Genomic DNA, 23,914 nt, shown 5'->3' on the forward strand with positions numbered 1-23,914 from the left:
GCAGCCCAACCGTTGCGCTTTCCTGCGTTGGCGACGCCACCTTTTCCCCTCCGCGCGGCATGGACGGGACCGGGGCGTCGGCGGCCTTTCGCCTTCCTTCGCCTTTCCCCGAGCCCCGCGCCTGCTGTGCCGAGCGACCCCGCAGCCAAACCTCCGCCAGCCCCGCCCTGTCCCGCCTCCGGAGTCAGAAAGCGGCAGTAACCGGAGGAAGAAGAAGAAGAAAAAGAAGAAGGCGAAGGCCAGCCCAAGGCAGGGGCGCCCCGTCCGGTCCTAGCTCCGAAAGATGTCTCACGGGGTGGTGCGGGTAATCCGCACCGACGCCAGCAGCGGGGGCCCTTCGAGCTCCGCTTGCCCGCCGCCCGCCGCCTCGGGCCCGGACGCCGGGCTGCTGGATAGAGGCTACGCGGGCTCTTGCTCAGCCATGCTGAAGGTGGCCCAGATGGTAAGCGCGAGGCGGGACCCGCGGGGAGGCGCGAGGAGGGCCTCCGCTCGGGGCAGCAGCGCAACCAGAACAACAAGCGCTCCCTTAGCGCGCCTCCCCGGGCTCCCCCTCCCCCCCCCGCTTGATTTACTACGCTCTTCTCTCTCCGCGAAGGGGGAGGGCGGCGGCAGGCAACGCCCTCCGCGTGTTCCTGAAGGAAGTTTTCTCCTTTCAGGAATTGGCGCCAAAGCTCGCCGCCGCCTGCACGTGAAGCGGCGCGGCGGCGGAGAGAGAGTGGCGCGGGACCTAAAGGGAGCCCCCTTTTCTCCCACTGCGGCGTCGTCAGAGAACGGGTGCCTTGCCGTTCCTTCTCTTCTTTCGCACTAACTGGAAGCCACACCTCAGCCAGAGGTTTAGTGACAGAATCTGAAGGGTCTGAGGGCGTGGTGGCACTCTTGTGCAGGTGTCTATATACACCCAAGAGGAGCGTTCCATAGCCACGAACTAATTGTATAGGATCCCCATGACTGCTACAGGATCCCAGGCATTGTTTACCTCAGCAGCAGCGACAAGGGTGTACATGGGCAACATTTGAGTTTTAACAAAATACTTTCAAGCCAGCTGAAGTCCAGCCTTTAGCTCTTTTTTTAAAAAGTAATGTGCACAAGTTGTGCAAAGAAGTGATGCCATTTCAAAGAACTATCAGCCCTCTGGTTATCTTCCTCGTTGTCTGATTTCCTCTATATAGATCTATCACAAGCAATAGCAATACAGTGGTGCCTCGCATAGCAAGGTTAATCCGTTCTGGATTAACCTTCGCTATAGCGAAACATCGCTAAACGGAATTTAAAAAGTCATAGAAACGCATTGAACTTTGTTCAATGCGTTCCTATGGCTTTAAAACTCACCGTTAAGCGATGTTCCTCCATAGCGCCGCCATTTTCACGCCCTCGGTAAGCGAGGGCAGGGCGCGAAAATGCGGCGCGGACCTTCCGGCGCCCATTTTGGAACCGCCGATCAGCTGTTCTCCCCTGCTTTGTTATGCGATATTCGCTAAGCGAATCGCTTAGCGACTATCGCAAAGCGAAAAAACGCTATAGGGGCCATCGCTGAGTGAATGTTCCAGCGATGGCCCAGAGCCCCTCGTTAAGCGATTTAATCGCTCAGCGGGGCGCTCGTTAAGCGAGGCACCACTGTACTTGCAAAGCTTCTTAAGCCTGAAGACGTCATCTTCAGCTACTTGGAGCTCAGGGGGATTGTTCCTCTTACATATAATCGGCAGCACCAACACTGAAACAAGTCCTGTAATTGTACTCTAATTCCTTCCTCCACTCTGCTCTGGCATTGTCCCCTTTTAAATTGTAGTCTACGCTGGATCAGTAATGGCAATTCAGTGGCATGGTCCACACCATAACAATTACACTGGCATAACTAACTAATAGGATCCTAGCCATCATAACAAAAATGTCAAGCAGTGTAATTAGGAAAGCAACAAGTTTAGGTTTTTTCAAATTTTCAAAAGTAATGCCAAAAAGTTATTTTTAAAATTATAAAAAGTAATCCTAGTGATTCCTATCAAAAAGAAGAAAAACTCTTGTCAGTACTGTTAAGTGAGCTTTTGTGAAAGATATGACAGTGTGGCACAGGAGTGTATCAGGGTGCCATTAATAATTGCACACCATCAAGTCAATTCCATCTTACGGTGTCCTTCCTATAACTTTCTAAGTATAGGGTACACAGAAGAGGTTTACCATTCACTTATTCTGGGAGCACCCTGAGACTGAGCATCTTGCCCAAGGCTACTCAGCCTGGCTCTTCACAGTGAGGAATTGAACTCTCAACATTTGGCTCTGCAGCCAGATGCCTAACTCACTGAACTAAACAGTATGAGAAACTGAGAACAAAGAAATGAAAGGTGTGGTTTATAAACTCCAGTGGAGCTTTCCACAACCCTGGCTGTGCTGACTGGGGATGAATGATTACTCTTGTCCAATACCTATGGAGGGCACCAAATTAGTGAAGGCTGTTCTTAAAAGGTCTTAGCAGAGAGAGCATTTGCAGCCATAAGAACTCTAGTGGTTCATTAAAAGGCCTTGCCAGAATATGTACAAATTCTTACACAAGAGTTTGTACAAATGGAAGTATTTATGAGGGGCTGCTGATAGGTATTGAGCCTTTTTCAGAAAAAATTGAGCTAGGAAGCTATAAATTGCAGGGCATATTGGCCAATTTGTCTGTATTCAATGGTGCAAAAATCAACTACCTGTTGTTTTAACTTATCTTTCATTTTCCGGTCCAAAATGAACATGACAGCACCTCCAGAAAAGTTCAGTGTGGAAGAGCATAGGGCCATAATCAAGTTCCTGATCATGGAGGACTGCCGAATATCAGCCATAAGTATTGCTATACATCTGAGAATATCATGTGAGAGAGTTGGTGCCATTATCCACAATGACTTGGAAATGAGAAAGCTGGCAGCAAAGTGGATCCCCAAACTTTTGACAACCGAACAAAAGAGGAAATGTGTGGAGTCATCGGTGGCTGTTTTGGAACATTTTGCAAGAAATGAGTCAGATTTCCTGGACAAACTGGTAACTGGTGATGAGACATGGATCAACTGTTATGATCCTGAGACAAAGGAACAGTCTAAGGAATGGAGGCACAGTGGTTCCCCCAGGCCAAAGAAGTTCTGAGTGCAGAAGCAAATGGCAACAGTTTTTTTGGGATAAGAAGGGAGTGCTGCCGATGGACTACCTCCAACAGGGTTCAACCATCAATGCAAAATATTACTGTGCTTTATTGATGAAGTTGAGGCAAAACAAGGAAAAATGTAGAGGAAAGCTTTCCAAAGGTGTCATCCTGTTGCATGACAACGCCTTGTCACACACTGCAGGTGAAACAATGGCAAAACCGACGTCCTTAGGCTTTCAAGTGATGCCCCATCCACCCTATTCTCCCGACCTGGCTCCTTCTGACTATTATCTGTTCCCCAAACTCCAAAAACATCTAAAGGGACAACGATTTGGAAGTGTTCTGGAGGCAACTAATGCTGCAAATGAGTGGTTACACCAGCAGTTGGAAGAATTTTATTTGCAGGGACTTAAGAAGCTGCAGGACAGATGTCACAAGTGCATTGACTTCCTGGGGGAATATATAGACTAGTGTGGCAATTACAGCTTCCTAGCTCAATTTTTTCTGGGAAAGGCTCAATACTTATCAGCACCCACTTGCATGTGGACTTGAAGTCAATTGTCTCATGAAGCATACTTTCATTAGGTCAGAAATATCTCCTCCAATGTGTGGAAGCTGTTTTTTTTCCTGAATAGCAGAACAGCCACATTAGATCCAGCTATTTGCCCTTATTCATTTTTAGTCTTCCACATGCTAGGTGAAACTTTGTCTGCTTTTATCTTGAAAAGGTTTATTTCGTCAACATTGGAAAGCTTAAAATGCATAAAAATCTCACAAAGATTCTTGTTAGAAAAATATTTGTTAATTTATTTATATAAAAGCTATCCTTGATTTTCGTTGTAGCATTCTAAAGAAAAAAACAGTTCAGTAGGTATATTTAAAAGAAGGCCTCTATCAACATTAGAAGACTTTCAGTAATTTGTAGAGATCTTTTAAAAATAGCTGGAGGTCTTACTGTTACTGAATTCAACTGTGTTAAAAAAAGGAAGTCTCAAAAGTGTGTTTCCTGTTTAGAAGCAAACTGGAAGATGGTTCACTGTTTACCAAATCTTCAAAACTTACAAAACTAATAACAAAACATGCAGGTTAGAAAAATTGTTACATATAGTGACCATAACATTTGGAGACTTGATGCCATTTTGCTTAAATGAATTAATGATCAAATTACTATATGTATTACTGAAGTTCTTATCTTTTACACTCGTATTATTTTGTACATTAATGTGGATTAAATATGACATCTCCAGATTCCCCCACTCTTTCAGTGTTTTGAGGATTTTTTTTAAAAAAAATAGAAGTTCATTTCCTGTTGTGCAGTGTAACTGGTTTATTTATTCATCATTTCAAAACATTGTGTTTTGATTAAGAATGGATTACTATGGTTATTATTATGATCTGTTCTGGGATTCTGTAGGTTTACATATTCAGTCTGATAGTCGCTTTGCTTCTGGTTCTTCTTTTTTCTTGCATATATAGCTAAGCATCTCTATTCTACATCCTTACAAGAGATTGTTGCTTATGGAGACTGAAAAACCTTTCAGTGTCTTATCTATTAATAAGACTGTATGGACAAGATAAAAGGAAGTATTTCTTTGTACTGCACATAATTAAACTTTTAAAACAAGTGCAGAATCCATGTGCAGTGACTAACAGATAACTGAGTGGGATAGGGCAACCTGGCCTCCCTTGACTTTTGGAAAATGACAACTGATAGATTGTACCACTTAGGTTACATCCCCTTTCTTCCCCCAAAGGAATTATCCATTCCTCTGTTATCTTTTATCTTGAATGGAAAGTTGTTTGTGGCAGTGCTTTCTTCATGGCTATCGGCATGCTTACATACACAGAAGCCAATTGTAGGAGCATTCAAGTGTAGTCTTTATCCTGTTTTGTCCTGAATGGATTACTGTACTTTTGAACCATAAAAAAAGTTTTGCCTTACACTTTACCATATCCATCCTGAGCACCAGTGCTAAATCCTAATTAATAGCCATGAGCTTACCTTACTGATCTGCCACACTCTGCTAATATACTTACCATAAATTCTTGCATAACCTGCAGCATTGTTAAATTGTGCCACAGGATATAATGATATTTGTGGACTTGGAAGACTTTAAAATAATGATGATTAGAATTATTATTGTTATGTTTTCATCAAGCTGTCTTTGACTTATGGTGACCCGATGAATGAGAGATCTCGAAAGTGTCTTATTATATTTCTAGCCCTGTAGATGGCACAAATACAAAATAACCTAATAAATTGAAATAAAAGCTTCCCTCCTCATTTGAATTAATAGTAATTACAGGAGTTGACTCACTAAATCCACAGATTCATTAGGCCTAGTTTGATTTACTACACTAAGCCACAGGATTTTGGCCTTATCTGTTTATGAAAACAGCATTTAAAATACATACATATTTCACTTGTTTTTATTCTGTAAAGTACCATATACATGTTATTGATACTGAATAATTTATCATAACTGGAGAGAGAGAAATACACACAAGCAGTTTTGTGTATTTGTTTCTCAATTTGTTCTGTTGCATCCAAGCTTCTTTTAAAATTAAACATTTATTTTGATTTATAAATGCTGCTTTTATTTATATTGCTAACACTAGCCAAATCTGGTCTCAGCATCTAAAAAGAAACAAACAATAAACCATATTCTGTGTTCTGGTTTATTTATTTTATTTATTTATTGGATTTCTTGGTTGACTTCCTACATTGAGTTGATAAAAAACAAAAAAAACATGCACTGTTATGTTGCAAAATATCCTCAAAAGCTGCACAGGAGGATGCTGAATGCAGTGTGCATATCTTTTATATAGTCTTGGACACTAGGGAAAAGGCAGTCTCCTTTCTGTTGTCATCTGTTATATAAGTCACACCTGAAATGTTTGGCTGAACATTCCCTAGTCTGTTTTAGAGATGTTTATGAGCATTTTCATCTCAGATTTCCGCTCTCCCTCCCTCCCCCATAAATCTGTTTCCTTTTGCTCTGAACTGCTTTTAATACATGGTGATCTAATTTTAATGAATTGGCATGCCATAATGTATTTCCTGTATGTTCTCACTTTCAGATACTTTAAAAATATATTTCTTTTTTGAAACAATTTTTTATTTATATAATTTCTCACTGGCTAAAACCCAGTAATTTAAAGCCTGATGACATCATCAACCATATTTTGTTAATTTGAAGTTTCCCATTTCCTCCCTCCCTCACCCCCAGTTCTTAGGATCGGTCAGTTTGTTTCTGGGGAAGTGTTTGGGGAAGCAGGATATGGCATAGTCTCCAAACACTGCTGCTTCCATGACCTGAGCAATTTTCACAAATTTATGTCTCTTCCCCCATATCAAATTATACACCCATATTTTGTTCCTTACCACTGCTGCAAAACATAGTTGAGGCCTTGGTGACAGTAATAATGACAATACTTTGTCTTTTATACCTCATTCTTCTTCATGCATTTTCATGAGTAAATCTTTAATTTGTTTAAGAGTTCTTTGCCACTTGGTTCTTCAATTGCAGGCTCTTGTTAACTATTGTTCATAATCACTGGTAATGACACACTTTAAGTGTGTACAATATAGCTGAACAGTGAACTTCTCAGCTCCTTCATGGATTGCTGCCTTGTCGTGGCGAAGGGGCTTGAGTAACTCAGAGAAACTATGGGCTATGCCGTGCAGGGACACCCAAGACGGACAGGACATAGTGGAGAGTTCCGACTAAACGCAATCCACCTGGAGTAGGAAATGGCAAGCCACTCCAGTATCTTTGCCAAGAACGCCCCATGATCAGAAACAAAAGGCTAAAAGATATGACGCTGGAAGATGGGCCCCTCAGGTCGGAAGGCGTCCAACATGCTACTGAGGAAGAGCGGAGGACAAGTACAAGTAGCTCCAGAGCTAATGAAGTGGTTGGGCCAAAGCCGAAAGGACGCTCAGCTGTGGACGTGCCTGGAAGTGAAAGGAAAATCCAATGCTGCAAAGAAAAATACTGCATAGGAACCTGGAATGTAAGATCTATGAACCTTGGGAAGCTGGAGGTGGTCAAACAGGAGATGGCAAGAATAAACATCGACATCCTGGGCATCAGTGAACTAAAATGGACAGGAATGGGCAAATTCAGCTCAGATGATTATCATATCTACTATTGTGGGCAAGAATCCCGTAGAAGGAATGGAGTAGCCCTCATAGTCAACAAAAGAGTGGGAAAAGCTGTAATGGGATACAATCTCAAAAATGATAGAATGATGTCAATACGAATCCAAGGCAGACCATTCAACATCACAATAATCCAAGTTTATGCACCAACCAGCATTGCTGAGGAGACTGAAATGGAACAATTCTATGAAGATTTACAACACCTTCTAGAACTGACACCAAAGAAAGATGTTCTTCTCATTCTAGGGGACTGGAATGCTAAAGTAGAGAGCCAAGAGATAAAAGGAACAACAGGGAAGTTTGGCCTTGGAGTTCAGAACGAAGCAGGACAAAGGCTAATAGAGTTTTGTCAAGAGAATAAGCTGGTCATCACAAACACTCTTTTCCAACAACACAAGAGGCGACTCTATACATGGAAATCACCAGATGGGCAATATCGAAATCAGATTGATTATATTCTCTGCAGCCAAAGATGGAGAAGCTCTATACAGTCAGCAAAAACAAGACCTGGAGCTGACTGCGGTTCTGATCATCAGCTTCTCATAGCAAAATTCAAGCTTAGACTGAAGAGATTAGGAAAAACCACTGGGCCACTCAGGTATAATCTAAACCAAATCCCTTATGAATACACAGTGGAAGTAAAGAACAGATTTAAGGAACTCGATTTGGTGGACAGAGTGCCTGAAGAACTTTGGATAGAGGCTCGTAACATTGTCCAGGAGGCAGCAACGAAAACCATCCCAAAGAAAAGGAAATGCAAGAAAGCAAAGTGGCTGTCCAACGAGGCCTTAGAAATAGCAGAGAGGAGAAGGGAAGCAAAATGCAAGGGAGATAGGGAAAGTTACAGAAACTTGAATTCAGACTTCCAAAGAATAGCAAGGAGAGACAAGAGGGCCTTCTTAAATGAACAATGCAAAGAAATAGAGGAAGATAACAGAAAAGGAAAGACCAGAGATCTGTTCAGGAAAATTGGACATATTAGAGGAACATTTTGCGCAAAGATGAACATGATAAAAGACAAAAATGGGAGGGACCTAACAGAAGCAGAAGACGTCAAGAAGAGGTGGCAAGAATACACAGAGGAATTATATCAGAAAGATTTGGATATCCCGGACAACCCAGACAATGTAGTTGCTGACCTTGAGCCAGACATCCTGGAGAGCGAAGTCAAGTGGGCCTTAGAAAGCCTGGCTAACAACAAGGCCAGTGGAGGTGATGGCATTCCAGTTGAACTATTTAAAATCTTGAAAGATGATGCTGTTAAGGTGCTACATTCAATATGCCAGCAAGTTTGGAAAACTCAACAGTGGCCAGAGGATTGGAAAAGATCAGTCTACATCCCAATCCCAAAGAAAGGCAGTGCCAAAGAATGCTCCAACTACCGTACAATTGCACTCATTTCGCACGCTAGCAAGGTTATGCTCAAAATCCTCCAAGGTAGGCTTCAGCAGTATGTGGACCGAGAACTCCCAGAAGTACAAGCTGGATTCCGAAGAGACAGAGGAACTCGAGACCAAATTGCTAACTTGCGCTGGATTATGGAGAAAGCCAGAGAGTTCCAGAAAAATATCTACTTCTGCTTCATTGACTATGCGAAAGCCTTTGACTGTGTGGACCACAGCAAACTATGGCAAGTTCTTAAAGAAATGGGAGTGCCTGACCACTTTATCTGTCTCCTGAGAAACCTATATGTGGGACAGGAAGCAACAGTTAGAACTGGTCATGGAACAACTGAGTGGTTCAAAATTGGGAAAGGAGTACGGCAAGGCTGTATATTGTCCCCCAGCTTATTTAACTTATATGCAGAATACATCATGCGGAAGGCTGGACTGGAAGAAACCCAAGCCGGAATTAAGATTGCCGGAAGAAATATCAACAACCTCCGATATGCAGATGATACCACTCTGATGGCAGAAAGTGAGGAGGAATTAAAGAACCTTGTAATGAGAGTGAAAGAGGAGAGTGCAAAAAACGGTCTGAAACTCAACATCAAAAAAACTAAGATCATGGCCACTGGTCCCATCACCTCCTGGGAAATAGAAGGGGAAGATATGGAGGCAGTGTCAAATTTTATCTTCCTGGGCTCCATGATTACTTCAGATGGAGACAGCAGCCCTGAAATTAAAAGGCGCCTTCTTCTTGGGAGGAAAGCGATGACAAATCTTGACAGCATCTTGAAAAGCAGAGACATCACCTTGCCAACAAAAGTCCGAATAGTCAAAGCTATGGTTTTTCCTGTCGTGATGTATGGAAGTGAGAGCTGGACCATAAAGAAAGCAGACCGCCGAAGAATTGATGCCTTTGAATTGTGGTGCTGGAGGAGGCTCTTGAGAATCCCCTGGACTGCAAGGAGAACAAACCTATCAGTTCTAAAGGAAATCAACCCTGAATGCTCACTTGAAGGACAGATCCTGAAGCTGAGGCTCCAGTACTTTGGCCATCTCATGAGAAGAAAAGAGTCCTTGGAAAAAACCTTGATGTTAGGAAGGTGTGATGGCAAGAGGAGAAGGGGACGACCAAGGATGAGATGGCTGGACAGTGTCTGCGAAGCAACCAACATGAACCTGACACAACTCCGGGAGGCAGTAGAAGACAGGAGGGCCTGGCGTGCTCTGGTCCATGGGGTCACGAAGAGTCGAACACGACTAAACGACTAAACACGAACTTCTCAGATGTTATGGTATTAATAGCCACAAAAGTGGTTCTTCAATGGGCAATTATCGTAAGGAAAGTCAAGAAGTCAGCATGTTGCACATTTCTTCTGAACATGCTTTATTGTATCTTCCTCCATCTAATTTTGTTACACAGTATATCACAGAAGTGAATACACCCCCTCACATTTCATAAACATTTTAGTACGTATATCTTTTCATGTGACAACACTGAAGAAATGACACTTGGCTACAATGTAAAGCAGTGACTATACAGCTTGTATAACAATGTAAACGTGCTGTCCCCTCAAAATAATGCAACACACAGCCATTAATGTCTAAACTGCTGGCAACAAAAGTGAGTACACCCCTAAGTGACAATATCCAAATTGGGCACAAAGGGTCAATATTTTGTGTGGCCACCATTATTTTCCAGCACTGCCTTAACCCTCTTGGGGATAGAGCTCACCAGAGCTTCACAAGTTGCCACTGGAGTCCTCTTCCACTCCTCCATGATGACATCACAGAGCTGGTGGATGTTAGAGACCTTGCACACCTTCACCTTCCATTTCAGGATGAACCACAGATGCTCAATAGGGTTTACGTCTGGAAACATCACCTTTACTCTCAGCTTCTTTAGTAAGGCAGTGGTTGTTTTGGAAGGGTGTTTGGGGTCATTATCATGTTGGAATACTGCCTTGTGGCCCATTCTCCGAAGGGAGGGGATCATGCTCTGCTTCAGAATGTCACAGTACATGTTGGCATTCATGGTTCCCTCCATGAACTGTAGCTCCTCAGTGCCGGCAGCACTCATGCAGCCCCAGACCGTGACAGTCTCACCATCATGCTTGACTGTAGGCATGACACACTTGTCTTTGTACTCCTCACCTGGTTGCCGCCACACTCGCTTGACACCATCTGAACCAAATAAGTTTATCTTGGTCTCAGTGGACCACAGGACATGCTTCCAGAAATCCATGTCCTTAGTCTGCTTGTCTGCAGCAAACCGTATGCGGGCTTTCTTGTGCATCATCTTTAGAAGAGGCTTTCTTCTAGGACAACAGCTCTGGAGACCAATTTGATGCAGTGTGCAGCATATGGTCTGAGCACTGACAGGCTGACCCCCACCCCTTCAACCTCTGCAGCAATGCTGGCAGCACTCATATGTCTATTTCCCAAAGCCAACCTCTGGATATGACGCTGAGCATGGGCACTCAGCTTCTTTGGTCAACCATGGCAAGGCCTGTTCTGAGTGGAACCAGTCCTGTTAAAATGCTGTATGGTCTTGGCCGCCTTGCTGCAGCTCTGTTTCAGGGTTTTAGCAATCTTCTTATAGCCTAGGCCATCTTTATGTAGAGAAACAATTTGTTTTTTCAGATCCTCAGATAGTTCATTACCATGAGGTGCCATGTGGAACTTCCAGTGACCAGTCTGAGAGAGTGAGACCAATAACACCTGCTCCCTCTTCACACCTGAGATTTGTGACACTAACAGGTCTCATGACACCAGGGAGGGAAAACGGCTTCTTGGGGAACCTGGGTGAGCCTTGGGCACATATACTCCCTTCTCCCTTCCCTTCCCATCACCCAGTGGTTCCCAGCCTTGGGTAACCCAGGTATTCTTGAACTACAACTCCTAGAAACCCCAGGTAGCAGAGATGGTGGTGAAGGCTTTCAAGAATTGCAATCCAACAACACTTGGGTTATCAAGAGTTGGAAAGCTTCTGCTTTCTTCTTTGATTAAATACATTTTTGTCCTACATATGAACCCTAGTAAAGCCTAGCTGTAATTTATTAAACAAATCAGCTTCATAAAACAAGGTGTAAATAGGTTTATTTTGGAATGTCCTAGTTAAGGCTAATCATGCTTTTTCAGATTCCGATCAGCTTTCAAAATGTATATGGTTTTTATAGAGGGGAGAGGAGAAGAATAATAGTTCTGTTTTCTGGTAAGAAGAAGAAAGGGGAGGGTGAATGATTTTAATGCTTCTAGAGACTGATTTTTATAGAGATAAGGTTGTTGTCACTGAATACAATGACTGGCTTAGAAATACTGACAACTACATGATATCAACATTCTCTTGTCTCAGAGGATTTTTGCATTTGGCATTTTTGTTGTCAAAATATAATATGTAAATGGAGTTGCAATAAAAATGATGATTATCTCTTTGGCATCCCTAGATTTCATCCTAATTTAGGTATATATTTTATATTGATTATTAGCATACATCTGTAGTAATACAAATAGTAACATTCACTATACAGTAATCTTTAAAGCAATCCTATGCATGGCAAATAGCATAGAACTACTCATAAACAATTTAATGGTTAGACTGGACAAAATAGTTTTGTAGTACTGTTTATGGATGCCTTTGTGTGTATGGAATTGAATATAGCTTTATATATTTGCTCATTTTAAAAGTTAATCTGCTTAATCTCTTAACATTCACCAGCTATAACATATTTGTAAAACAAAACAAATCTTCTATTTTTGTTTTGATAATGTAGAACTCACTTTTAGCCCAGAAGGAGACACTGTGGAATATTATACAGTATCTTGAGTTGTAGAATGTAGCTGATGATATAACCCACAGATTTCACAAAAGTATTTTCTGGACTTTAGCTGTGTGACTCTATCAGGAAGAATAGCTGGGGGGGGGGGGGAATGTTGCCATTTCTACCTTCGAAGTGCACCTGACTTCTGTCTTTTACATGTTAAGCCTTACTGATTCTGAAAGAATTTGTGTGTGTGTAGTATGCTTGCTTAGGATTATAGTAATATATCTTCCCTGTCAACTCTAGGTTTCATTATCTTCCTTCAGCTGGAATTGTTCTTGTTTTCCTTAACAGACATTGTATTTTAATTATTAGCATTTTATTGCAACTGGAATTTGTTTTTGTTTTGGTTGCATTCTTCACATTACTTACTCTTTGGCTGTTACCTTTTCAGTTATTGCTGCTGATAGGATTCATCTGCATAAGATCTTCGTGGTGGACAGACCGCAGTACATACACCTTTTTTGAAACTGTTTCCATGTTTGACTTAGTTGTAATTCTCATATTCTACATTGTCTATATCTTCAGAGTCTACCGAACACTGACCTGCATTAACTGGCCACTGACCGTAAGTTTTTTTTAATGGCATGATCCCCATGAGTCTTCTGTTGGTAGAATCTGATTTTTGAAGATCTCTGTAATGTGCATTTTCATCAAGTTGGCTGGAGGGGGTCCAGATAGGTTGGCTGCCTACTCAGTGGTCACTGGCTAGGCTAACCAGGGCTGATGGAAGCATTAGGCCAAAAACATCTGAAGGATTATACCTGCCCACCCATGATGTAGGGCTTCCAAGAGCTGGGATAACAGGCTTTGGTTACACATGAATGGTTGGGAGACAAATGCTTTTACAGGATGAGGGAGGATTAGCTAGGACCCAAGAGGAGAGGCGGACTTATACATCATAAGTTCTAATATTGTCATACCCACTCACCAAATGCGGAATGGAAAGCTATGTTCCAATTCCATATCCCTTTCTTTGAGTTAAGTAAGCTGAGGAAGAAAAGCTACATTGGACCAAAACTTCTATGGATATGTTGTGTACATGTTTTCCAAAATATGTCCCTTTGCTTTTTTTAAATTAAAAAAAAAAAGGAAGAGGTTGGAGTTAGCAAAGAATGTCACTGGAAACCAAGGTCCAGATCATCCATACTATGTAAAAGGAAGATAGTGAAAAAAGACAGGGTCAAAAATCAATGTGTTTGAAATATGCTGGTATAGATACTAAAGATAGCCAAAGCGAGGGCTCAATCAAATCAAAAGTGAACTCTCACTTGAGCAAGAATGAGTAACCTGCGTCTATCCTACCAGGCACATATATCGGAAATACAGGTGACCAGAAAAGACTGTATTGCTGTGAAAATGGGTTGGACCAGTAGACAAAGGACATGAAATGGTTGGCTCAATAAAGGAAGCCTCAGCTGTTAGTTTGCAAGATATGAACCGAAATTAATAGAAAAGACAATACTGCTAGAAAGTTGGGGTAGGCAGCAGGAAGCCAGAACAACTTAATGTGAGTTGCTGTTGGTTTGCAAGGTTTGAGCAGACCAAGTAAAACTTACTCATGAGTAAATGGGATAAAGCTTGCTTTGAGGTCATCCCCAGCCACCAAGCAAAACAAAAAAATAAAAAACCCAGTATTTTCACAGCTTAAATGTGAATTTCTGAATTTTATTCTATTTTTAAAATTTATTTTTGAATACTTACAAGTAAACCTGGTAAACGTACTCATGAATAAACTGGGTAAAATTACAAGGAAACCAGGTAGAACTTGCTTTGAGATCATTCTCAGCCACAAAGCAAAAAACAGTAATTCCACAGCTTAAATGAATGAGCTGCTAAATATCATCTAATTTTTGTGTGCTGCCAGTTGTCTGCTAGTATGTTAGTAAAGAAGATGTTAGGATTGTCTGATAAGTATCTGCTATGAAACTGTTATAAGAAGTCTGTCAAACACAAACCAAGATCTATACCAAATCAAATGTTCAATTACTGTTAGCTTATTCTTCAATGTGTTTTAAAGAAAGCATTCTTTATTATGGCTGAATTATTATTCCTTTATCTGCTTTTGTGTTTTTGTGTGTGTGTGCACGCACGTGATAAAGGAGAATATTATTCATGATCTATTTTTTAAATAGTCTTTATTTATTAGATTTCTATCCTGCCCATCTAGACCAAAGGTCTTCTCACACTTAATCTGCTGTGTACAAACTAAAAAATTCAAGAAAAAACAGAGTGCGGGAAAAGAAGTAAGCCACAGCTTTATCAGCAAAACAGTCTCTTTGAGTCTGCCTTTCACATAGGAAATGTTATCTAGATCAGAAAGACTGAATGATTTGAAGTTTCCTTTTTCATACTTGGTTGCAAGTACATAAACTCCTCCCCCACCCACAGTAGGGATGCTTTAGAATTTAGATGAATCATGCTTTACATTGAATGATAAAATATTATCTTCTAAGTTATGTTGTGCTTACCTTTTTTTCCAGGAGTTTCTCCATTATTTAATAGGTACCATCCTGCTTCTCATTGCATCTATTGTGGCAGCAGAAAAATGTGCCAACGTCACAGGACTAGCAGCTGGAGCGGTGAGGCATTTTCTTTCATGTTGTCACTGGTACAGTCTGAACTCAGGGTGGATTTCAAAGGCCATGTAATTTCATCACATGATATGTTACTTCTATATATTCATGCAAGTAAATGTAGTAGAGCATACTTTGAGCAACCACATCCTGGCTGATGGGTGGGTGTGTTGAGAAAGGTCTTCTACAAAACCTTATAGTTTTTCAAAGGTTTAAGCTGTTCTGCAGCATGACAAGAAAGATCCCATCATTGCCCCAATCTTCTTTCATTACTTGAGACTCTTTGTGTGTGTGCGGGGGGCATAGCTTATACAGTGCATAGAGGCTCTCTTGTTAAAAATTAGTCACCCCCCCCCACATCTGAACAAGAATATGGAGTGTTCATTAGACAGCATAGCTGAATAGGAAGTGTAGTTTGTACTGAACAGGTTTATGCAACTTGATGCAAGCAAATTGACATAATACTTGGTCATTGACACATTTAAATTTTGGGTTTAACATGGATAGGATTTTCTGTATTACCTGATTTGGTTCATATGTATCTTTTCCTTTTTTAAAAAACAGGCATTTGGCTTCTTAGCTTCATTTCTGTGTATCTTAAGTATATGGCTATCCTACAAAGTCTCTTGTGTCACTCAGTCAACAGGCAAGTATTCAATCTACTAAATGACATAAACAGTATCTCCACCGTTGTGCACACATTATTTAAACATAAGATGAACAATTTGTAGTTCGCAAACAGGATCAGGAGTATGTCACACATATAGATAAGACATTTGATGTCTAATCTGGTTCACTGAGGGTAGAAGTATTTTAGCTAATCCAATGCATATATAATAGCACCTCCATCTCTGTGGGGGATTGATTCTAAGCCCCACCACCATGCTGAAAAATGCAGATTATGGCAAACACTAGAAAACGCTATATATAGCATGGTCTCTGGCTCCCTCTAGTGGCCAGTTCTGGCAACTTCATCTTTAGAAGTCCCATATTTTTCCATGTATACGACACCCCCACTTTTCTAACCCACTTTTCTAACCCAAAATTAAGAATTCAAATTTGGCTTAGCAAAAGGAGGGAGAAAGGGATCAAAGCAATCCAACAACTGCACGATTGCTTTGATCCCTTTCCCCCTCTTGCAGCACGGCATTGCTTTGATCCCTTTCTCCCCGTAGGACTTAGCAAGTAGAGAGGAAAGCAGGGATCAAAGCAATCCTGCAGCACTTTGATCTCTACTTTCCCCTCCACTTGCTAAGCCTTAGCAAAAGGAAAGCAGGGATCAAAGTGCTGCATTATCGCTTTGATCCCTGCTTTCCCCCTCCATTTGCTAGGGCTTTGCAAGTGAAGGGGAAAGCGAGGATCAAAGCAATAATGCAGCGCTTTGATCCCTGATTTCCCCCTCCACTTGTTTTTGTTCTCTCCTCAGCTTACGTCTGTGTATAAGACAACCCTCAATTTTTAGACAAAAGTATTGTCTTATACACGGAAAATACAGTATGAATTTTTAGGATTTTTCTTTTAATATTTTTAATATTAGCAGACCACAGATAAGTGAATCAGCAGATACTGATTCCACAGATATAGGGGTCCTACTGTATAAGAGCTCCATGAGACAGAACAGCAAGAATGAACTTCCTGGAAGAGGGAGACAATACGTTTTTAAATCCATCTCCTGTGCATTTAGCCAGGCAGCAGTATCAAAGACAATAATGATCTTGGTCTTATTTGCTCCTTTTCCACAGAAAGGCTTAGGGAACTGTGGCCTTCTGGGTATTGACAGATTACAGCTACCAGCATCTCTCTCCATACTGGGTAGGACAGATGAGAATTGCCATTTGGAAGTCCCAGTGTTTTTCGCTCTTGTTCTGTGGGTCATTATACAGTGGTGCCCCGCATAGCGACGTTAATCCATTCCAGGATTAACGTCGCTAATCGGATTTGTCGCTATGCGGGGGGGGGAACCCATAGGAACGCATTAAACTCCGTTTAATGCGTTCCTATGGGGCGAAAACTCACAGCTATGCGAAGATTCCCCCATCCGGCCGCCATTTTCGCCACCCGGTAAGCAAGGGCAGGGCGCGAAAACAGAGCGGGCGGCCATTTTTTCTTCCGGCGGCCATTTTGGAACCGCCGATCAGCTGTTTTTAGAACATTGCAATGTGAAGATCGGTAAGCGAAACGCTTACCGATCATCACAATGCGACGTTTTGCCGTCGCTATGCGGATTCTTCCTTAAACGGTGCGCTCGTTAAGCAAGGCACCACTGTAGTTTATTATCTACATGTGACTATAAAATTGGAACGAACTAAGTGCTCCACTGACTGCACAGTTCAAGGACTACGTTAATAAAATATCTGAGCCAAGCAACTTTACATTAAACTTTATCAACACAGTGCTGCTTCCTTTGTTGATCTCCTTCAATGTTATATGCATCAACTGAGGTCATTTAATATTTCTTCTCATGTCAATACCACACAGTATACACTTCTTGAAGTGCATAATACATAGATTTCCTACATAGATTTCCCTTCCAGAAAGTCTTGTTTCTTTTTCATTGTAGTATTGATGCATTGTAGGTTTCTTTGAAAGGCAAAAATAATTTGTGTACACTTTAGCTGCTTTCAGCAGAGGAAAAGTAGAAGAAAAATATTTTAAATAAATTAATGTTGAGATTTTAGTTAATATTATCAAGAAGTAGCTGATCTTAATGGCAATCGTCTTAAAAATATAGGCTAGTAACCTATTTGAACTTCCACTAAGTAGAAAGTCCCACTAGCATATTCATGCAGAATTGTGCTGCTTGCACAACCATTGCTACTACACAAGCAGCACAATTCTACATTACTACATTGGCAAACTTTCTGCTCCGTGAAAACGTGGTAGAATACTTGACAAAAGACTTTGAACACACTTACTTGGATCCTCTTGTTCTATTCATTTCCAAACATTTTTCCTCACACTGTCTGAAATCCTCTTGCTTGGCCCAAGACACAGCTAAAGTAGTCCCACTGAATCAATGAAATTTACAAAAGAGTTGAGTCACTAAATTCCCACTGATTCAATGGGCCTACTGTAGTTGTGACTTACTATGCTAACCAACAGGATTTTTTCCATAAAATATTCAGTTTCAGAGAGAAAATAAATGTTTATATTTAAAACATGTACACACATATAAATTATGCCTAAAATAATCTGCGCTGTTATTTGTGTATAAATTTTAAAAAGTGAAACCTAATTTAACATTCACTTCATGTCTATATTGTTCGAGTGGATAGTCATAATCATACAGACTTTGATGTAGACAGAATTAACCTTTGGTCCATCAGTTCATCTTCCAACTATGTAACAGAAGAGATCCAAATTGTCATCCAGATGGCATATTCCAAACATTTGCAAACTTTTCTTTTAAAACCAGAAACATTTAATATGCTGTGCTAAGTTGATTTTAACCTCTTTCCATCCTCCTTGTGTTTTTAAGATGCTACTGTGTGAACCCTTTACTGGGACAAGCTTTGTACATCAAACTGTGGCAATACCATACCAAGAGGCAGAAGATATATGCAAGATGGAACTGTCTATTGACAATCATACTGACTCCCAATGCCATATCTAAGCTGACTGGCTATCAAAGTGCTTTCTTTCAAGACTCCTCATGTTGCTTCCTCCAAAGCAGAAGCAGATTAACAGCAGTCCCTACATTATGTCATCCTGTTGGCCACTGACTGCAACCTATGGTCTGGAAACAAGTTTAAGAATCTTGGTGTGTGTGTTCTTTTTTCTCTTTAAAAAACAACAATGAAACTTTCTTTTTGGAATCAGATGCTACATTTCCTTGATTCTGTGCAACTGGCTAGGAATTAATTCCACTTTTCACAATGATAACTTTAAAATGTGGGAACAAAAGGACCTGCATAAAACTTTCCAGGTGATAAATTCAATGTGCTTATTTCTATGGCTGCAGATGCTTCAAGAAGGCACCATAAAGCACAGACTGTTGCGTACCAAGCTATACAGTAAGTAGCTCCCTCATGTCGTCAGGGGATTGGTTCCATGCTCCTCTATGGTGAAAAATGCAATTATAGGAGAAGTTATTACATTTAGAGATGGGTGTATTCATATTTGTATGCAAATATGAATGTCCTCATTCAGCTGAAGTTAATGAGGGTCTCCTGGGGCCTAACCGTCCACTCATCCTTCCAATCACTCCCAAGCAGCATTTTCTTCCCGCTCGGTTAGCCACTCCTGGCAGAGGGACGGAGGCTGAGTCTCCCTGCAAGGCTGCCAAGTGGCTAGCCGAGTGGTGCTCTGGAGTGATTGGAAGGAAGAGAGGGGCCAGCACCACCAGCAGCTTGTTAACTCCAGCTGCATGGGGATATATACAGATACCCCCACTTTCTAATTACAGTAGCAAAAGTTATAGATAGCATGGTCTCTGGCTCCCTCTAGTGGCCAGTTCCAGTAACTTCTTCATTAGAAATATATTTCTGGGATTTGTTCTTTTAATATTTTCAGACTGTGGGTAAGTGAATCAGCAGATATTGATCCTGTATGTATGCAGGTCCTACTATATATAAATTATTTACTTCTCCCTTTCCCTTTTAGTGCCTGATATTATAAAGGGTGTTTTGCAAACTGTATTTTGATTGTTTTAATGTGAATATTTTTCCATAAATGAACCTGTGTTTGTTGTTATATATTTTGTTATGTACAGTGGTGCCTCGACTTACAACCATAATCCGTTCCAGAAGATGGACGTAACTCGAAATGTTTGTAACTGAAATGCATTGGAACGTGATTAATCCAGGCAAAAAAACCCAAAACAAAACAAAACAAAATAAAGCAGACAGCAAGCCCGGTCAGAAGGTGCTGGGGCTTTAAAAACCAAAACCAAACCCAAAAATAAACAGCAAAGCAAGCTCCGTCACTGGGACTTAAAAAAAAAAAACAACCAAAAATAAACAGCAAGGCAAGCTCTGTCGCTGGGGCTTTAAAACAAAAACAAACAAAAAATAAACAGCAAGGCAAGCTCCATCCCTGGGGCTTTAAAAAAATCCCAAACCAAAAATAAACAGCAAAGCAAGCCCCAAAGGCGCTGGGATTGAAAAAAAAACCAAACAAAAAAAAACAAAGGAGCAAGCCCCATCGCAAGGTGCTAGGGCTGCCAAAAAAATCACCAAAAAACAAAATGACAACACAGCACAGAAACATACCCCCAGCTCAAAACCACGCTGCAAAACCCACACAGAACAGTTTTCAGAAAGCAGCACCTTACCTTACCAGGCAGCCTCCTCCAATCATACACTCTCTAGCTGCTGGGGTGAAAGAGCTACAAAGAAGCAGCCTCTTCGCCACCTACAGTTAGCAATTTGAATTTCCTGCCTTTTCCCCCTGCCTTTTTGTATTTGTAACTGGAAGCTCCAGCCGCAAGTTGAAGCAAAATTTTGCGGTTGGAGCTGGTCGCAACTCAAAAGTGTTCATAAATAGGGATGGTCGTAAGTCAAGGCACCACTGTATTCCAATTCCCTAAAGCACATGTAATTAGGATAGGCAACTTTAATGCCTGTATTGGTCCTGTATAGGTGTATGGTTCAACAAACCATACACCTAATTTTAGAAGAATTCCCACAAATGAAAGATAGATATTCCAAGGACCATGCTACAAATATTCAAGGGAAAATCTTTATACAAATGATTTTGCAGGTTGACCTCTACATTTTGAATGGTTCCCAGAAGGAAAACCAAATGGAGGAGTTCATTTTTATCAACCACATGGGTACCAGTGTAGTTGATTACATTGCAATATCCTCATCCATGGTTAAGTTAATGACCAGATTCAGAGTAGACTCCTATCCAGCTAGTGATCATCAGCCTCTAATTCTTCAAATGGCAAGCTTCAGAAGAGTAGGAACTTTGAGCCCAAACACACCACAATCCACATTTCACCGTAACTGGGCAAAAATGAATTCTAGGGATTTAGAATGTTTATGGCAATCTGAGAATATGTATGTTTTGAAGGACACTCTGGTCTCCTCAAAGGATACCAAAGTAACATTAGACTGCTATGCCTAGATTTTGAAAGCCTTCCAACCTTTGCTCTTTCAGGAAACCAGACTAAGGTGTAGGGTGGACAACCTCTGGGTTGATGATGGCTGCAGGCAATTTTAAAAGGAAATTACAATACAACATAGCTTCCTGAAGAAAAACAATATACAGTAATCGCTTTGCCACAGCCTATTTGATGCTGCAGAAACAGTATAAAAAGTTTTTTGTGAAAAGAAGCTTGAGTATACCACACAGCAGTGGGCTGAACTGGCACAGGCTCTCGAAAGTAATGACAGGTCTAAATTTTGTCAACTTGTTGCAGCTACAAGGCACATCAATGAACCCTGTACTGACCTAAAAACTCCACACATGAATGGGAGCTACACTACCACTCCGTGTTTTTCAATAAGGTGTGGACATCTTTGCAAGCAGATGACCAAGCACTACCTTACTGGACTCTAGTTACCTGTGATGAGGTAGTTATGCTGATAAAAAAACCTAAAAAGGGGCAGGGCTCCAGGAAGAAATGGCACCCTACCTAATTTCTTGATTGATTATTCACACTGCCTTATTTGCTTCTATAGATGTATCTGGGAAATTCCCCTCAGAATGGGCCAAAGGCACTGTAGTACCTATCTATAGGAAAGGTGTTCGATCAGATCCTAGGAACTATCATCCTATAAGCCTCCTAGATGTAGTAATTGTATGCTAGACATCCTTTGGATAACCTAGAAAACTGGTTGTTTTCAGAAAACCTCACGGCAGAGGAACAAGCAGCATTCCCCTGTGGCAGGTCCACAATTGATCACTGCTTTTTATTGCAACATTTAGTGGGGAAATATACATCTCCCCCACACCATTCACTTTTCATGGCTTTCGTAGACTAAAGCAGCTTTTGACTCTATATCCTGACCTCGCCTCTGAAGCAAACTGAAATCCTTGAATACAAATGCTAGGTTGCTCAAGAGAATCCAAGAACTATGAGAATACCACCCTACGAGTTAAGAGTCAGCTCTGACGGCAATCTTTCAGACCCAATTCCTGTAAATAAGGGAGTATATTAGAAGTGTTTATTAGCTCCCCTTCTATTTCATTTGTATCTAAATGATATAGTGCCTTCCCAGCCCCCAATTTTTCCCACCCCATCTAAAGGGCAGGAATATATTGGTACTTTTGTATGCAGATGATGCAGTTCTCCTGTCCTACACCCAAGTGGCAATGCAAAGACTATTAAGGGCCTTAGGTGCCTATTGTGTCAAGGAACATCTCCAGGTAAATGACACCAAAATCAAAATTTTAGTTTTTGGGAAAAGGAGAAATAATTACAGATGGCAGCTGAACAGGAAACTGCTCGAACAGCGCAACTCATAAAAATACCTTGGAATAACATTCAAAAGTTCAGGAACATGGTCAGGCTTAGAATCTGAAGCTCTTTCACCATTGCTATTTACTGTTTTTCTTCTGGATCAGGTGGAAAAATTGTGGCACCAATAAAACAACTGTATTAAGATAGACTCCTTCCTCAGATGCTCTCTGAAGCTCCAGTGTGGGCTTTTCCAAATATCACAAAATTAGAATCTGTTTCCTACTCCATAGGAGGTGACTATGAGGCTGCCCAAGAAAATATTAAAAGAGTATTGGTGATATTGATCTACAGACTACCATGGCATCTGTAGCAGCTCCAACAGGATATACAAAGGCTTTTCCATGCCTTTGTGAAAGCTGCCCCTTTATTTGTCTCTCATTAGCTCACATGAGCGGAGACAACTGCTTACCAGGTGCAGACTGAACCCATTACAGCTGAAATAGATTCAGGGAAGTTACATGAAACCAACATGGTATATCAGACATCACCCAGCAGAGTGCTCTAAAATGGAGGACATGGTACACTTTCTAACATAATGTCCTCTGTACACAATTCCAAGGCACCAATATCTAAAGCCCTTAACAACTGGAATCAAGAACACTTTCCCTCTATGCACAGTCCTATTCCAGATAACTGGCAGACTACTATATATTCTGTAGTACTGCTAAATTTGTTAAATGAGCCATGGAAAGGTGGAACACTGCCTGCTTCATAAGTTCAAGTTATTCTCACATCTTAATCCTTTTTTCTTCTTTCAGAATGCTATTACATTTTATTACTATTATTTTTTCCTTTTATGCTTGTTTCTATGTACTTGCGTGAGATGCCAAATGCTGTTTTATGACTGGTTTAGTCTATGTTCTTGCATAAAGCCCGATCGGCTTTATGCAATAAAATATTAGTTATATATTGAGCACCAAATAATTTTAAATAAATTTATTATACCTCATAAACTTATTTTCCTAGTTATTTCATTGTCCAGTAATTGTGCTACTTGAGTGCTTACATCTTTTAAGGACAAAAATCTCTGACCTTAACATACCTTTTCTTCAACAAATATTCTTAGTGAAGTTAAAGTTTTTCTTCTTGGCTTCCCCACATCAGTTTGCTGTGTTTCCTGAACAGGAAGGTTAACATACATATCTTTTGATTCTTCTCCCTAAGAAATACAATGAAAATACCACCTGTTCCTGTCTCAAATCACTACCCCCAAAATTACACTATTAGAATGGAATACACAGAAGAATCCCCTCCCTGTAATATTTCATTAAAGGCAAGTCAAACCATTTAAGCTTCACATTTGCCAGTGTCAGGCTAGCACAACTAATGGGCAAAACTGAACATCATGTTGAAAAGTGGACATGCTTTCAAAAAGACTCTAAGCAACCAGCGATGATGGTTCGTGTGAGATGCCCTTTGTTGGCGACCTGCTTTTGCCTGATCAGAG

The 23,914-nt window shown here is 41.0% G+C and overlaps 1 protein-coding gene across 2 annotated transcripts; it reads left to right on the forward strand.

The window, feature by feature from the left end:
* Nucleotides 1-42: 42 nt before the first annotated feature.
* CMTM7 (CKLF like MARVEL transmembrane domain containing 7) lies at nt 43-23,420 on the forward strand. Of its 2 annotated transcripts, XM_020799497.3 has the most exons (5): nt 43-442; nt 12,878-13,051; nt 14,967-15,065; nt 15,624-15,705; nt 18,538-23,420. In XM_020799497.3, the coding sequence occupies exons 1-5, from the start codon at nt 284-286 to the stop codon at nt 18,549-18,551; spliced, it is 528 nt and encodes a 175-aa protein (XP_020655156.3). In that variant the 5' UTR covers nt 43-283; the 3' UTR covers nt 18,552-23,420. The 2 variants fall into 2 exon arrangements, with proteins under 2 accessions (XP_020655156.3, XP_072859550.2); XM_073003449.2 differs by lacking the exons at nt 12,878-13,051; nt 14,967-15,065; nt 15,624-15,705; nt 18,538-23,420 and adding an exon at nt 2,735-12,870 and having other exon boundaries at nt 309-442.
* Nucleotides 23,421-23,914: the final 494 nt, after the last annotated feature.

The sequence above is a fragment of the Pogona vitticeps genome, chromosome 6 (assembly GCF_051106095.1).
Source record: "Pogona vitticeps strain Pit_001003342236 chromosome 6, PviZW2.1, whole genome shotgun sequence".
NCBI classification, from domain to species: domain Eukaryota; kingdom Metazoa; phylum Chordata; class Lepidosauria; order Squamata; family Agamidae; genus Pogona; species Pogona vitticeps.

Excerpts from the sequence above, each read along its gene's own strand:
- CMTM7 (XM_073003449.2), top strand. The coding sequence starts at position 6,905 with ATGATCAGAAACAAAAGGCTAAAAGATATGACGCTGGAAGATGGGCCC.